The sequence below is a fragment of the Mastomys coucha genome, unplaced genomic scaffold, assembly GCF_008632895.1.
Source record: "Mastomys coucha isolate ucsf_1 unplaced genomic scaffold, UCSF_Mcou_1 pScaffold14, whole genome shotgun sequence".
NCBI lineage: Eukaryota > Metazoa > Chordata > Mammalia > Rodentia > Muridae > Mastomys > Mastomys coucha.
Genome location: NW_022196896.1, coordinates 40,279,987 through 40,298,062, shown reverse-complemented (window position 1 = coordinate 40,298,062; position 18,076 = coordinate 40,279,987). Strand labels below are relative to the sequence as shown.

The 18,076-nt window shown below is 38.9% G+C and overlaps 1 protein-coding gene across 2 annotated transcripts in view; it reads right to left on the bottom strand.

Moving 5' to 3' along the window:
* Prex2 (phosphatidylinositol-3,4,5-trisphosphate dependent Rac exchange factor 2) overlaps positions 1-18,076 on the bottom strand; it is a 300,091-nt gene that overhangs the window by 134,465 nt on the left and 147,550 nt on the right. For both annotated transcript variants that reach the window (XM_031366853.1, XM_031366854.1), the window contains 4 exons: positions 10,930-11,015; positions 7,357-7,493; positions 4,730-4,847; positions 855-1,039 (listed from right to left, as the gene is read on the bottom strand). In XM_031366853.1, coding sequence (XP_031222713.1) covers positions 855-1,039; positions 4,730-4,847; positions 7,357-7,493; positions 10,930-11,015 — 526 coding nt within the window. The remainder of the gene's footprint in view (positions 1-854; positions 1,040-4,729; positions 4,848-7,356; positions 7,494-10,929; positions 11,016-18,076) is intronic.

The following is an 18,076-nucleotide window of genomic DNA, read 5'->3' as shown; positions in this document are numbered from 1 at the left end:
TGTTTTTTGGAGGGGAAACTGGGAATGGAGAAATTTACATGTAAATAAAGAAAATATCAAAAATAAAATAAAATAAAATAAAATAAAATAAACTATTAAAAAATAAATCAAAACAAAATAAAATACCTCCTTTAGACTACTACATTAATTTTCCTACGTAAATTTTTAAATGAATGATATATAGGTAGCACTTCAACTATACATATTTGAAACTATAGTTTAAACAAAAAAAGGTAAAGAAGCTGTATCTTATCTTGTAAGCTTGTAACATTAAAGTTCTCACAAGATAATAGAAAAAACTATAAAGAGGGCACATCTGGATCTATTAGAAAAAAACAGGAGATTGACCTCTTTCATAATATATGCCACTCCATTCAGATTTAAAGATCTTTCCTATTTCTCTAATTTGCTTCCACCTAAGGACCATCTAACATTATCATTTATAAACAACAATTAGACATCTGTGGATCTATTTACAAACTGGTTTCTAAGTTTCCCATTATCTTGGCAATCAAGGAATTTGAAATTTTTTTTATTTCATGGCCTGAATAATGTATATTCAAAAACCTATTCTGACAATTATCTACAATCTATTCTTTGGGCTGAACTAGGTGTGTACCAACGATAACAGATACAGCAAAGTCTTTACCATATCAGCTAAGCCTTGCCAGAGCTGGAGGCTCACCTAATTCAACACTCAGCTCCTTGAATCAATAAAAGGGATCTGGTCCACAATGAATAATGGGGAGAGTTAAGAGAGTTATCTCCTCCAGCATGCAGTTATTTGGTATGATAAAGTGGGATGGTCCAGTAGTTTAGGTAGAAGAGTCTTAACGTCCCAGAGTCACTCGTACCTTGGCAGTTAGGCTGAAGAACCCTTTGGGCTCCACCATCTTCTCCACCACATTGCACTTTGTGCCCGCCGTGCTGTCATACTCATACACAACCCCATACTCGAGGTGGACGTTGTCCACCGTCAGACTCACATGCTCCTTCTTGCCATCGATAAAAGCCATGGTGTTGAACTTGTCGATGACATCTGGAATAAAATTTTGAGTCTGATTATTTAAATATTTTTATTTCATTTTATTTTTGACACAGGGTCTCACTATGTAGTCTTGGCTCACCTAGATCTTACTATGTAGGCCAAGTTGGCCTTAAATGCATAGAGAATGATGGGATTAAAGACACGTACCTCTGTGCTCAGTTTAAAAGCTATCTAACTTATATGTGATAAATGGTATATCTATTTGTGCTAATGCTTTAAAAAAACAAAAAAAATTAAGAAAAATAAATATTTGACAGACTCAAATATTGCCATTTTAACCTAACCATTCTGATAGATATATCACTTTGATCAGTGGACTACATATATACTGACTTACAGCAAGTACACACTATAGAAAGAACTGCATCTTTTTGTATTTAAAGTGAATATGAGGGGCTTAAATGAAGGCATAGCAGTTAAGAGAACTTTCTGTTCCTTCAAAGGACCTAGGTTCAATTTGTAGCATGTATATGGTGGCTTATAACCATCTATGAACCCTCTTATGGCCTCCATGGGCACCAGGCATGTATGGGGTATACATACATAGCCATGCTGACAAGCAATCACCCACAAAAATAACAAATAAGCAAAAGTCTGTTTATAAGGATGGAAGTCAGAGATTCTAAAATGGCCTCAAACATGGGATGAAAATGTGCTCTAAGGATAAAAAGAAAAACTCACAGAAAACAACAAAGCAGGTCAGATTTCTAAGGCAGGAAGGAGATGTTAGATCATTTTTGTTTTCAGATGTTTGAAGTTTCCTAGACAGCATCTTGCAGAGAAAATTCATGGAGAAAGTCCATCACTATTCACTAGACTAAAATTTCCGTCTAAAACTTTTAACTACACTGTGTTTAGCACACATTCAAACTGACAAGTAAATACCTATAATTTCATAAAAGAAACTATCATGTGGTCTAATGGTAGATACATACTTAGTAGGAGAAAATATTTATTTTTGTCCTATAAGGACAAAATATTTACTTTTTTTGTCCTATAAGGACAAAATTGTCTAATGTAGAATACCAGTTTACTTTAAAGTAAATTAATCTCCATTTCAGTTTCAAACTGTCACATAAAACAATCTTTTGATGTGGACTAGTGTCAACTTATTCTAAATGGGAAATAAAAGCCTCAGACCTAATTCTATTGTGAGAAATAGCAGTATATCTTATCAAAACAACAGTACTTTTTTACTGAGGTTGTAGTACAAACAAGTGACGAGAAAACCCCTAATGATCTGTGCATACAGGTATCACACAGTAAGAGCAAACACGGACGGCTACTCTGGGACCTTGTTCCCACTAAAGAAAATCATTATAGTTGAGATATGGGAGGAAGGCTCAGTTGGTTTAGTGCTTTCCTCTAGAGCAGGAGGGACCTGAACCTGATCCCCAGAATCCACATAAATATGCTGGGCATAGTGGCACACCTTTGTTAACCCTGTGCTTTGGAGACAGAAACAGGAGAACCACAGGTCTCTTTGGCCGGCCAGCCCAGCCTAATGAGTAAGCTCAAGAACAATGAGAGAAACTGTCTCAAAGGATGTGGACAGAGTTCCTGAGGATCACACCTAAGACTCCTCTCACCTTCCACATGCACACCCATGTACTCACACTCGCAAGCCCATGTATCGGCACATGCACAAATACAAGAATGCATAAGTAAATAAATATAAATGAATGAAAGCTTTGAAGCATTCTGAGTCTGAATAATAAGCACAATTGGAAGGTCATTTATGCCTTGCTAGAGTAGAAGTTGGCTTTTATGAATGCTAGGCAAGTGCTCTACATACTAAGCTATAGCCCCTGTACTCTTTCATTATTCACAACAAGATTTTGAAACCAACTGTGAATATGAGGCAATCCCTAAGATTACTTCAATATGGGAGCTAGGGAATCAATCATGTGATTCCTGGCTAAAAGTTCAGCTACTACTCTCTCCTGGATGAGAGGTGGGATGGGGCAATAGAAGTTAATTTTAATCACCAATAACCAGTAAGTTAACCATGTTACATAACACCACCTCCCTGAGAATACTTAAGTGGTAGAGTCTGAAGAGCTTCCAAGGCAGTACATGCATTCATATGCCAGAAGACAGGTGGACCTCAATGGGCAGCACACTGCACCACGCTGCACCCCAGCTGCACACCACATTATCTGACTGTTCAATCAGGGAGACTAAAGAAATTATTCTTATTAAAAAAAGCATTCTGCCAAAACATTACATGAAAGAGAAGAGTGTGGAAACCCCTTGATGGTAGTACCACTTGGTCAGAAATCAAGGTGGAAACGAGATTGCAGTGGGCATTGATGGCAAAGGCATGGCGTGGGATGAACAGCTTAACTAGTTAGTATGTGCTAACTCCCTGGAAACACTAGAATAGAGATGTAGACACCTAGGTGCTATCTGGAGAAAGACAAATTTTCACACATATGATATCTGAAGGGTTGTCCAGAGGATAATTTTCCAACTATTTATTTGGAGGAAATTCACAGTGTAACAGAAGTGTCCAGAGATTCCCACCAATAAATATGTTGGAAGGACACAACAAAAATGTAAGAATGGATACAATAACTTCTATGGAAACGTTCTGAAAAAAATTATTCATGGTATTTGACAAGTGCAGGCATAAATACAATAGCCTCAGCTGTCATAGATAAAGGAGCCACTGAACACAGTTCAAAGGACCACTCCACTGAGAAACAGAAAAAGAAGCAAGAGCCTCATCAAAAGATGGACAAGACTGTGTGTGCATGTGTGTATGTGTAAGTATGTATGTGTGTATGTGAATGTATGTGTGTATGTGTGCATGTGTATGTATGTGTGTATATGTGAGTGTTTATGTGTGTGATTGTGTATGTGTATATGGGTGTGCATGTGTGTCTGTGTGAATGTGTGTGTGCATATATACTTACATGCATATATACTTACCTCTTTTTGTCAAGGTGTGAAGATAATAAAAATTATTTGAATAAAAGTTATTTGAAGAAGCAACAAACTATCTCAACCCTAGGGCTTCTTATATGTGGATGACTATATGAAGCAGATCTTATGAAAATGTAGACCTGGGGTGGAAGTAGAGAGTCTGCATTTCTGCCTAGCTTTCATGGAAGATTACTATGGACAAGTCAAATAGGAACAGAAAAAATTCCAAATGAAATTCATCTCCAAGAAGGAAATCCTAGGTTGGACCCCCCACCCCCAGCCCACCCCTCTTCATGACTTAACTTGTACACCAGACCTTGGACCTAAACAAGTTCAATTTCTTCTTCCCAAATGAGGGTAACAGGCAACTGGTAAGGCTTCCTGTTTTGATGACTAAATGAGAAAATCTAGGAAAATACTGAAAGGGTCCTGCTAGAGATCACGGGATGGATGCGCACATGTACTCCCATCATTTAGAAAGCAAAGGCAGGAAGATTGTCACATATTCTGGACCAGCCTAGGCCATATAGTAGGTGAAACTTGCCTCCAAGAAAAATAAAAACAAAAGTCCTACAAAATAGCATATGGTATCACATGTCAACCACTATCAATTAATAATTATGTAGATGAAATGACATATAAATGTGGTAATGAATCACAGCTCAAAAATATAACACCTCAGTACTTGGGAACAGACACAGGTTCTATGGAAATGAATAGTATAAGCACATGAAGAAATAAAAAGGTACCTACCTTCTACTTTGCAGTCGAAAGCATCCCCATCGCCATCTCCAGAGGGCTTTGAGTGGGACTTCTGAATGTCTTCATGAGCACTTTCAAGACTATCATAGACCCACTGTATGGAATCTTGCTAGAGGGAAGGGAGAGGAGGAAGGAAGGGAGAAGACTCGGGCGTACTGCATAGGTGCCAGATTATGTATTAACTTCATAACAACTAATAACACACTGATGTTCATTAATGTTAGAAGCTTGAGCATGTTGTTTGTTTATTTTGCTGGTTTAACAGGAATAAATTTTGAAAAAGAAATAAAATATTAGAAAGGACAGCCAATGACAATTCAACACTCCAGTGTTTTCTATCTTAAATCATCTTCAGAAGATGTGTTCTACATATTTACACTAAAGATGTACTCTTTCAAATAGAATACAGTTTTCAAATGTCTTACTCAAGTGTCTCAAGTATCTTGGGGTAAGTTATAAATTATACCTTAAAATATGCAAATGCTAATGGGTAATTACTTGCTGCACCAATTACCTATAATTATGCATACCATTTTAAGGTCCTAATAGACACATAGATTTCAATATATTAATGGTATTTATGAATCAAACCAATGTAAAAATTGGAAGAACATCTCTCATTGTACTGAATTTCCAAGTCATGTAACATCTTTCATATAATACATAACTCACCCTTTATTTTATTTGGAATAGCAGTTCCATTCTTATATAGAGAAACCAGACAGATGGGATGATTTCCAAATAAACGCTTCAAGGGTTACATGACTTTAAGGTTTACAAATAAGGTAATAAATCAAATTAAACTCAATTATTTAAGCATGATATAATGTACAGCATCCATTTTTCTCTGAATCAGCTCCACAACTGTGTCTAGCTAGTATGCTGCTCTAAATCACTAAAATGAGAGCTATGTGTGTGGATGTGATGAAACTCAGGAGTAGGGACATGCTTAACATTCATGAGGCTGTAGGCTCAGTCTCCGGCACCATATATCCACGAAACCAGGCTAGTTGACTTGGTCATTCTTGTGTCTGCAATGAACTACTATGGGTACATAGTGTCCATGCCTTCTTTTAGGTCCTTCTCACCCTACCCTAGCCTTGGCCCTATGACTTGATCTGTCCAGAAGTTTAGTAGTAACAAGACTCACCCAGGAAGAGGGCCTAGGGGAGGTAACATTCCCTCCTGTGATGCACAAAGAAAAATCCTGTAAGAGGCCCCAAGAGAGGAGCTCAGGAGGACAGCTGGGCTGTCTGGGTGCAGGCCCCATAGAAGGCAGGCACAGCATGGGGGCCCCATAGAAGGTAGGCACAGCATGGGGGCCCCATAGAAGGCAGGCACAGGAGCAGCTTCAGAAGAAAGACCTCTAGGCAAATTCAGGGGAAGATAGCGTTTTCCTAGGTCACCTGGTTTGGAGTCCTCCATTACATGGCAATAGGTGCCTGTTAAGTCATATAGTACTCAGAGACTTCATGGTTTCTCTTAATGATTTCCTGATCATGATTTCTCGAAGGAGAGAGGTGGGGAAATGGAAAAGGACTAAAGCTCTCGAGTGGGTCAGTTGGTTTACTTAGTAAAATCCCAATAGAAGAGGAAAGCTTGATTGTTTCAGAAGGGTCTCGAGGTGGAGATAGCATTCATTTGTACAGCTCAACAGATATTTACTGCTCCAGAGTAAGCTATGAGTCTATGTATAACTTCTGATTTTCTATTTCAGTTCTGGCCTTATTAGTAAATAATACAAATCAGCTCTATCCCCGGGAGTTAGTGTTTTATAGAATGTCAGCCCTAGTTTTAATAAAAAAAACAATAGTCATTTATCCTCCCAGTTTGGGCAGAGTCAGTTTCTCAAAAGCAAGAGAACTTCATCACACAGAGTAAAGAAGACACATGACCCTCCCCATAAAGGTTCCCGATGCCTCTAGTTAGATAACCTAAGACTCCACTCAAGCAGGCCAATATTCACGTATTATTCAGATAACAATAGAATGTGCTTATGTTAGGATCCAACTTCATTTTCTGACAGTGTTTAACAGATCAAAGGATAGTGCCTAAAAATTTAAACACAGGCCAAGTATATTCTGGTATTTTCTTTTAAAGGTAAATCCATTTACCTAAATAACTGTATCCAAAAATTAATTCTATAAAGTCTAGACTTTCTTATAGATTTGTTACAAAGAGTATATTTACACACTCAATCTCTGTGTAAAGCATCTCAAGAAATCATTTGATAGCTGTAGATTTAATATTTATAAACCCTTATGAATAAAAAGGACTGAGGGAGGAGCTTATGTAGTTTGCACGTGGCCCTGGGTTCAACACCTAGGAAGCATTGGATTTGAAAGAGAGAGAAGGACAGAAGAAGAAAGAAAGGTGCCTCAGAATATGTTTTTAAATAAGTGATAAGACTGCAAAAATAAAATGTAATGACAAAATACAACCATTTAAACATATCCAGTACTCTAGGATTAAATAATAAGAAAAATCCATCATAATGAGAATCACACTGCTGTGTAGAATTTGGAAGAAAATTGGAAACCAAAGCTTTGTATGCATTAGTCCACGATACCCCTAAGAATTCCATGCAAGTGTTCAATGAAATCTAATCGTATCTGTACCTTCATTGGCCGCTTGTATTTCCTGCAGGCTGTGACATGTGCAATGACACTGGAATGTGTCTCTTTGCTGACATTGATGCCATTTACTTTGATAATACATTGTCCTGGATGAAGGCCAGCTGCTGCAGCCACAGTACCTTTAAATATGAACAAGGAAAAATGTCAAAATCAAATATCAGCAAAAGGATTCGCCTGTATCAGATACAGAACAATGGAAGCAATTTTAAACATATCAAAACATAACTAAAACATTCCTGATGAATCTGGCTCAGATAGCATTGCCAGTCACTCACTCTAGTTCTTTACTCATGATCCAGACTGTGATTAATAGAATAGTCCACTGCCTCCGCAAGCATTATTTGGAAGGAACATCACATAGCAACCTTTCCTTTGCAGACCAGACATTTCCATTTCTTATATCTAGTCAATATAACTTTCTAAATCTATAGTAAAACAAGTCTGAAAGACCAAAAGACAGTGTATGAGGTATGGATGTGCCAGTGTATGTGTGTATGTGGGTGTGGGTGTGTGTGCTGGTATACATAGACCAGAGCATTTCTTAGATTCCCTTTCACTGTATTTTTTTTTTGAGTCAGGCGTTGTCACCTATCCTGGAGTTAAATTACTGGCTACATTGGCTGTCTAGCAAGTCCCAGGAATCCTTCTGTTTCTGTCTCCCCACTGCTAGATCTATAGTGGTACACTGCAGATACTAGCTTTTTTTTTTTTTTTTTTTTTTTTTTTTTTTTTTTTTTTTTTTTTTTTTTTTTTTTTTGTGAGTTTTGGAAATTCAATCTCTGGTCTAACAAACAGTTCAAAAACTTCAACTGAATCATCTCTTTAGTCCAAATAAAACAATTCTTAATGGCCAAAAGTCAAGTCAATTAGCAATCATGACTGGTTGCTTGAAGATGAATGGGAGTTTGGGAGCCAGAGAATGTGTGAACAATTAAGCAATTATCAATCATCCAGTCACTTTGTGTGCATAAGTACACAAACCTGTACCTATGCAAATGCACCTATGAAAATATGTAAGTGGTATGTCCTAACTGGAGACTTATGATTTTCCAACACACACACACATTATACCAATGTCCATAAAACTTACCATACAATAGAAAAGATTTCCCTGCAAGCAATTCACTCATAAATGAATCTCTCCTCTAAGGTCATTCTTCAAAATGGTTTTTCTACCCTGAATTAACCCTTAGGTAAGGCAACTATTTCAGCATCAAGTAATGCTCTAAGCTGGAAAATCACTCAGCCATATGAACACACAAGTAGTGCTGTTTGTGTGTAAGCTTAGAGTTAGTGGGAGCTGGGGGAGCATGAGCTAAGACTTGGTGTGGGGGCGGAGGGAGCATATGAGACAGACTGGATAAGTAGCAAAGTAACCCGAGAGGACAGCCAGGAGTAACCTGGGAGAGCCAGGAGTCCTAGCTGCCTGGAGTCCAGTCCCTGGAGCTGGAACTTAATTATACTTGGAGGATATGAGGGGCATGTGTCTTACAGCCTGGACATCTGGGAGGTAAGAAAGAAGTGCATCTTGGAAGACACAGGCAAGTGTAAGAAGGAGAAAGAGCCAGCCTTGCAGGAACCTGTAAAAAGATGGCTGAGAAGCAGCAAGGGCTCTTGGGGACAGAGATGGTGTCAGGATGAGTTCCGTGAGTCCTGTGGACAGCAGAGTGGATGTGTTTTGGTGTTGCATTTTGTTGCTTTTCCCTCTAGCTATTCTGAAGAAAGAGCCAGGAAGGTGCTCAGACTGAGCCAAGCCTGAACTCTAGTGGCTTGGAAGCTGCAACACTAGCAAGAATGACCACAGTGACCCTTTCTTGCATGAATCACCACTGGGTTTAAAAAAAAAAAGTCTGTGATGAAAAACACATGAGAATCCCCAAGCCCAGCCTTTCCCATTTGAGAAGCAAAAGGCATGAACCCAGTGGCCACCCACTCAGAAGTCAGTGAAGGGACTACAGCTCTACACATTTAGGCTTGCAGTGACTGTCCCCAAGTATGAGACAACCTTCCCGCACAGGTAGTGAAAACAGAAGCCATATGTGCTATCTCTGTCCATCCTGATCCACAGTGCTGAAAGACCTTAAAATGTTTATCCATTGCGGAAATCTAAGTGGAAACTTACTTCTTTTGAAAGAACATTTACTTTTGAATCATATACTCATTGGTTAATGTAATACTACAAATTTGGTTCTGATAGGAACACCCTTTCGAAATGTCTCTGCTTCATGCTTGAGTGATCATATGATGAAGTTTTAATTTCTTAGTACTACAAATACGGCATTTCTCCCTATTACATAAATGTGAGACGTCCCCTGTTCACAAAGGCCCTTCTTGCCCCAGCAGCCAGGCCATTTGTTCTGTGCAACACTTGGAAATCTCTACCCCCTTTAGTGGTGTCAAGGTGAAATAAAAATACATATTGTAAGAGCTTTTTTTTTTTTTTTTTTTTTTTTGCCTTCCAAATAATTTCAAAAAAATTTAAGCAGGCTTTTAATCACTAAAATTATTTGGTTAAGAATGAATTTCATGATGAAATTTTTTGAGGGCTCAAAGGAAAATGTTAAAGGAAATATATAGCAAGATGGTATCAAGGCCTGAACTCTGTGCAAAACTTAAAAACTCTAATTTTTCTTAAAAATTAATTTTTAAATTATTCAACAAAGCCCCAAAACTTATTTGATGCTTAGAAAAACACAAGTGGATAACCTTAAAATCATTAATTTAAACTAAAGTAAACAAAAATAAATCATGATTGAAGTTGTCATTTGTCATCAGATTTGTAACAATAATAATATAATTAAGAATTTGGGGGGCCTGTTTTTTATTTATTTGTTTGTGGGGGTTTTTTTATGCGGCTATAAGTGTGTTCCCACATGCATGCATGTGTGTGTGTATGTGTGTGTGTGCGCAGATGTGGAGGGCCAAAGATTGACATCTGGTGTCTTTCCTGGATACTGCACCACAGTTTTTTGGTCAGGTTTCTCACTGAACCTGAAATTCGCCTTTAGACTGTATTAGAAACCCAGGGGATTCTCCAGTCTCTGTGCCCCCAGAGCTGGTTAAAGCTAAGTGCTGGCATATAAAGGTCTGTTTTGTACTTTGTTTTTAATGTGAGAGTTGGCGATCAGAACTCACAATCTCATGTTTGTGGGTAAGTACTTCACCTATGGAGCCATCTCTCCAGTCTCCCTTTTGTTTTTCGGTTGTTTTGTTGTTGTTGTTGCTGCTGCTGCTGTTGATGTTTTGTTTTGTTTTTGTTTTGTTTGTTTGTTTTTTTGAGAAAGGCCTCACTCTTTGCCTGCGTTAGCCTCAGAATGTGAATCAGTTCTCCCACCTTGGCTCTCCTGAGTGCCAGACATGTAGACGTGAACAAGAACACACAGGTTGAAGTTTTGAGGTTTTATTTTGATGTTATTTCCAGAAAGTCCTTTCAGTGTGTTACTTCAGTGAAAGGGGACCATTCCTAGCACTATGAGGACACATTTCAGTTGGATAGTGAACAGCCAAAACACCGATTGAGGCCATTTCCCCATGCAGAGGCAAAGAATGTCTCACCTCTTCCCACGGCATGGACCACCGAAGGTCCAAAGCCTCTGATCTGGAAACCAAGCCCATCTGCAGAATCTGGGATCTTAACAGTCCTAAAAGAAAGCAGAAAATAGGGTGAGACAAATGTAAATCCACAGTTGTTTCCAAAGGTACTCATCTACACCTCCGCTCATTTTAGCAAGCATCCTTGAGATGGCAGGGAGGAGTTTGGAGGTAGCAGCTCCTACAGCTGAGACAGCTCAGGGCCCTCAACAGGATGTAAATAGAATGGTGGTGGTAGACTCCAGATGGGCTTCCCAGCTCAGGCCCCCAAAACAGGATGTGAAGAACAATAGGTGGTAGAGGCAGTCTAGCTAGGTCAGCTCAGACAAGTGCAGAGAAACTTCCTGACCAGAGAGCATGCGCAGTGTTGTTAACCTTTCCCCTACTGGACTTTTCAACCTCCTTGGCACTAAAATATCTTATGCATAGCCTTGCATTTTATTCACCTACTTATCTCTAATAAAATTTTGTATGAAAGGAGAAGGTCTTTGTTAGGTTTTCCCCATTATTAGAAATGCCCCCTCTGGGAGCGAGGACAGGAGAGGGGATAATAGGGGAATGAGAAATCTAAAGCCCCTGCGTGGCCAGCTCAGTTCTTGCTCACCTTAGACTGTTCGTTACTAGAGCGTATTCTCGCTTCCCCATTTGTCCTAACTTCTACTGCTTGATAACAGGAGCCTAAGAGGGGAGGCTGCTGCTGGGGTCAAGAGCAGAAGAAACTGGAAAACTGGGGAAGGTCTACCTGGAGGATGCCATTGAGAAAGAAGCCGGTGGACATAACACTGGCCATCGCCTAACCCAAAACTAGGCATAGAATATGGATGCCATACAGTGCCTACAAACTCTCACATAGATACATCCTCTGCGAGAAAGAACAGACAATGTGGACAGCTAAACTAGCTCTACATCCTTACACTGTAGTTGGGTAAACGGGTTTGGACTAGCTCCTACTATAAAACGTGCTACAGAAACCGTGGGAGGCTATCATGATTAAAACGGATTTTGTAGTATGCTGTTGGGGATTAATGAGATAGTTTCTATACTAGTTAAATTCTGTTGCTAGCATAAAACCATTACCAAAGGCAAGTCATAGGGATATTAATTTCATCTTACAGATGACTGCCAATCATCAAGGCCTCAGAACAGAACAGAAGCAGACACCATAGGACAATACCGCTTAGCGGCTTACTTCCTGCTTCTGCTCAGCTAGCTTCTCTCTGCAGGCCAGACACTACAGCTAAGGAGTGGCACAACTCAGAGGGCTGGGCCATCTTCCATCCATTAGCAATCAAGAAAATGTCCTCCGAGACCAGGGCACAGAGTAATCAGATGAAAGCAGTTCTTCAACTAAGGTTCCCCTTCCTTGGTGTGTCAAGTTGATATCCAAGATTAGCCATTACAAGTAGCAAACTGCCCTGAATAATGCTGAACTAGATACTCAAGAGAAAAGAAGCATTCTTCATTGACTTACTATCACAAACAGGAAATGGGTATCTTGTGAAATTCCATTATATATAATAATATAAACAAAAAACATAGTTAATGCATTTCTACTGTTGCAAATATCACCAGAGGACCAACAAGGACAAGTTATAGAGGACAGAGCTGTCTAACACTATATCATATCATCAGGAATTTGATTAACTTATGTGTTTCTATAATATATCTCTGGAAGAATAAAAACTGGAGTAAGAGAAGCATCACCAATGAACCGCACCAAAATGAATTTGAGGAGACTATGAGACAGTTGTCATGGCACACTGGAAGGGATGTGCTGTTTGTCACCAACAATGGAGAATATTCCCCAGAAAGAAGCCAGAAATCAGAGAGCAAACCCAAGGAGCAGAGAATTCTAGAGAGGACAGAGCATTGTTGTATAAAGATGACTTATCATAAATTGCAGTAGAGAGCAAAACAAAATGGATACAGTGCAGGACATTTTGCTGGATGACCCTGCATGCCCAAGTACCAAGTATAGTCTGAGGATGAGTTAGTTATAAAACAAATCTAACTATCCCTTCACAGACACACTGACAGTCTGAAGATAGGCACATCTATTGGAAGCAGCTCGCAGAAGGCTTGGCACCTGGAACAGTCTAGAAAACCACAAGTTACATTTAGGCCTGTGGGCAATGCCTGACACTGAAGTCTTTGATGTAACCCAGGCAAGCAATCAGTGATAAAAGTGCAAACTTCCCTTCCAGTAGCAGTTTGAAAGTGCTATTATAAATGAGGTTATATACCATGGCATGATTTGCATATATGTAGGACAGGGGTCAGAGAATCAGAACATCCTCTATCCTTAATTACACACGTTCTGGAGTGCAGGGCTATATGCATTCATTTGGACAGCGAATGATTATTATTATCTGTCAAAGAGACATATCATTTCACTAAAATTAAAGTGAACTAAGGCAAGAAGAGAATGAATACATGAGCTGGTGAGAATGAACTAGAAAGTGGCTGCCTGCTTTTGTGTACATGGTATGTAAACTCCCTCAGCATGGACTGCCTTATGGCTTTCAGGCCCTGCTTCATTACATCTGGGCTTCTACAGTCCTCAGCAGCCTCTCAGTGCTCGTGCAGGAAGATCTGCCCTTCTCACTGACTCTGCTGTGTGGTTCTGACTTCTAGTCTTCAAGATTACCATACATTGCTTAAAACAAAATGGGTACACCATGTCATGAAATCCGTTTTAGAGGAAAACTTAGAATTTCTCTAATTAAACATGATTAAACTCAAATGAAAACATGACCTTTAGAGGTCACGCTTTTCCAATGGGAAAACCACATTGCCTATTAAAATGATCAGTGAAAGTATACATGAGGAATGTTCAATTTCTGCTAGAGAATAAAAATGTGAAATGAGCTGCTGAAAAACCTTTTGGAGAAATTCCCTGATGTTATCAAGTATAAAACATAGCTGGAATCAAAGAAAAATTCTTCTTATATTTTTGTCTTTTCTTCTCCAAACAGGATACTACTTGAACTACAAAAGAACAAAAAAAAAAAAGGAAAACCCAACCAAAACTTCTACACAGTTTCTCCTGAGGCCTCGTGTATTCTGGGCCTGATCTAAAGATGCTCCCCAATCCAGTTGGCCTTGGAAGCCTGAGAAGAAAAAGGTGTGATTTCAGACAAAATGAATTCTTTGGAGAGAGAGATATCACTACCTCTCTCTCCTCTCTCACTCCTCTTTATATGAATCACTCACTCTGGTAAGCACCTCAAGTGATCTGTCTGTACCAGGCCATGAGCAGCTTGCTGGCACTACTTTACTTCATGAGCTTTCTGAGAAGTTACCAGTCATAGCAGAAAATCCACCTAAGAGAAAACTTCTACTGTTCTCATTATCAAGTCAACTTTTGAATGAAAATATCAAGGAAATCCCAAGATACTGCATTAGGTTGAGAATGTATTTTTTGTGGTTGAATATAAAATGTCCTCAACAGAACCATGTCCTGGGTACTTGACAGACAATGGAATTTTTGGTGAGTGATCCTGAGAGATCTGACCTACTTGATGGTATCAGACCTTGATGGTCTCACAATATTCTGGATGACTGGGAGGTGATGAAAAGTAGGACATGAGACCTAAATAGAGGAGCAGGTCTGTGGAGGTATGTTGTTAGGGGTTGTGTCTTCTCCTGAATGCTTCCTGCCTTTCTATTTCACTGCTTCCAGGGTCCCATGAAGTCACCAGACACTCGTTCCACCCTCATATTCTGGCCTAGCCCATGGAGCCAAGCAACTGTGAACTGAGGCCTGTGAAACCAGAAGCTAAAGTAAGCCCTTCCTCCCTTGAGTTGCTTATGTCATCTATTTGCCACAGAGAGACAAGAAAACTAATCAGTTCAGCCTTATTAGTCAGGGAGGTACTGCTGAACATATAGTAAATAGGTCATTGTAAGTATCTAGAATGTTTCAAAGACTTCAAAAAACTTCCAACTCTTTACATAATCAGCAACTTAGACTGAAGGGAAACTAGTAATCTATGTGATTTAGAAAGGCACTTTCAAAAAAAAAAAAAAAAAAGAAGCCGGGCAGTGGTGGCGCACGCCTTTAATCCTAGCACCTGGGAGGCAGAGGCAGGTGGATTTCTGAGTTCAAGGCCAGCCTGGTCTACAGAGTAAGTTCCAGGACAGCCAGGACTACACAGAGAAACCATGTCTCAAAAACAAACAAACAAACAAAAGGCACTTTCAAATGTGAATAAATGTTAAGAATGGAAGTATTCTGTGGCACCAACTATTATAAGATGACATAACTATTTATGGCCAAGGCACACTGAAGAGTCTGCACACATGTCTACTGCTCACAGTAGGATGTTGAGAGTTTCTATAAGCAATTAGCAGGTGGACTAGCATAGGATGCCAGGACATAGCCCACAGTACACAAAGTGTTTACTAGAGTTTGGAGTTATGGGAATTTTACTTTATAGGACATTCTCCTCAATGGAAACCAGTACAACTGTCTAAAGACAATATACACACCAATTAATAAATGTTGAAACGTACAGGAGGATTTGCCGTATCAGATATCACTCTAGCTTATTTATATTGTCACTTAAAAAGAAAAGATGAGCTTTTCTGCCTCTGTCTACAACTAGGAGGGACAGCTGAGCTACAGTCCTTTGAGCACCGTTCCCACAAGGGGAGAGCTTGTCTCCAAGGTAGTACTCTGATGCCAGGACTCAAAGAAGATTGCCATTTTCTCTCCAGTGACTTACTAAAGCAGGACCAGCCAGGAGACACATCCGCAGAAGCTGGAGAGCAACTGTGACAAGGTCCTTCATTCATCCATCTGCACACAGGAGGGATGGCTGATTTACAGCCTTCTGTGCACTGGTCTTACCAGGGCAGAGCTGATCTCCTAGGAGTGGAGGCTTAGAGACCCACAGGAGAAACAAGCTCCAGCCAGAGACAGCAAGAACATCTATCACCAGAGATTACCAGATGGTGAAAGGCAAACACAAAAATCTTACCAACAGAAACCAAGATTACTTGGTATCATCAGAACCTAGTACTCCCACCACATAAAGTCCTGGATACCCCATAACACCAGAAAAGCAAGATTTGAATCTAAACTCATATCTCATAATGGTGATAGAGGAATTTAAGAAGGACATGAATAACTCCCTTAAAGAAATATAGGAGAACACAGGAAAACAGGTACAAGCCCTTAAAGAGGAAACACAAAAATCCCTTAAAGAATCACAAGAAAGCACAACCAAATAGGTGAAGGAAATGAACAAAACCATCCAGAAAATAAAAATGGAAATAGAAACAATATCCTAGAAAAAGCAAGAAAGTAATCTCCCAACAAAACTAAAAGAAGATAGTCACATGAAGAGAATTCCAACTCTAACAACAAAAATAACAGGAAGCAACAATTACTTTTCTTTAGTATCTAATAATATCAATGGACTCGATTCCCCAATAAAAAGACATAGACTATCAGAGTGGGTATGTAAATAGGACCCAACATATTATAGCATACAGGAATCCTACCTCAGTGACAAAGACAGATACTACCTCAGAATAAAAGGTTTGAAAACAATTTTCCAAGCAAATGGTCCCAAGACACAAGCTGGAGTAGCCATTCTAATATTGAATAAAATCAACTTTCAACCTAAAGTGATCAAAAAAGATACAGAAAGACACTTCATATACATGAACAGTAAGATCAAACAAGATGAACTCTAAATTCTAAACATCTACGCTCCAAATGCAAGGGCATCTACATTCATAAAAGAAACTTTACTAAAGCTCAAAGCACACATTGCACCACACATAATAATAGTGGGAGACTTCAACACCCTATTCTCTACAATGGACATATCATGGAAGCAGAAACTAAACAAAGACACAGTGAGGCTAACAGAACTTATGAACTAAATGTATTTAATAGATATCTATAGAACATTTTATCCTAAAACAAAAGGACATACCTTCTCGGCACCTCATGGTACCTTCTCCAAAACTGACCATATAATATGTAACAAATCAGGCTTCAAGAGATACAACAAGATTGAAATAATTCCTTGCATACTATCCTATCACCATGGACTAAGGCTGATCCTCAATAACAGCATAAAAATAGAAAGCCCACATACATGTGGAAGCTTAACAACACTTTACTTTATCAATGATAACTTGGTCAAGGAAGAAATAATGAAAGAAATGAAAGACTTTCTAAAGTTTAATGAAAATGAAGCCACAACATACCTAAACTTATGGGACACAATGAAAGCAGTCCTAAGAGGAAAACTCATAGCTCTAAGTGCTTCCAAAAAGAAATTGGAGAGAGCATACACCAGCAACTTGATAGTACACCTGAAAGCTCTAGCACAAAAAGAAGTAAATTCACCCAAGAGGAGTAGAATGAAGGAAATAATCAAACTCAGAGCTGAAATCAACCAAGTGGAAACAAAAAGAACTATACAAAGAATCAAACAAACCAAGAGCTGGTTCTTTGAGAAAATCAACAAAATACAGAAATCCTTAGCCAGACTAACTAAAGAGCACAGAGAAAGTATCCTAATTAACAAGATTAGAAGTGAAAAGGGAGACATAAAGACAGAAACTGAGGAAATCCAAAAAAATCATATTATCCTACTACAAAAGCTTATATTCAACAAAATTTGAAAACCTGGATGAAATGGACAATTTTCTAGACAAATACCAGATACCAAAGTTAAATCAAGACCAGATAAACTATATAAGCAGTCCCATATCCCTTAACAAAATAGAAATAGTCATTAATAGTCTCCCAACCAAAAAAACCTAGAACCAGATGGGTTTAGTGCAGTTTTATCAGACCTTCAAAGAAGTCCTAATGCTAACACTCCTCAAACTATTCCACAAAATAGAAACAGAAGGTACTTTACCCAATTCGTTCTATGAAGGTACAATTACTCTACCTAAAACACAGAAAGACCTAACAAAGAAAGAAAACTTCAAACCAATTTCCATTATGAATACTGCTGCAAAAATACTCAATAAAATACTTGCAAACCAAATCCAAGAACACATCAAAACAATCATCCATCATGATCAAGTAGGCTTCATCCCAGGGATGCAGGGATGGTTCAATATACAGAAATCCATCAAT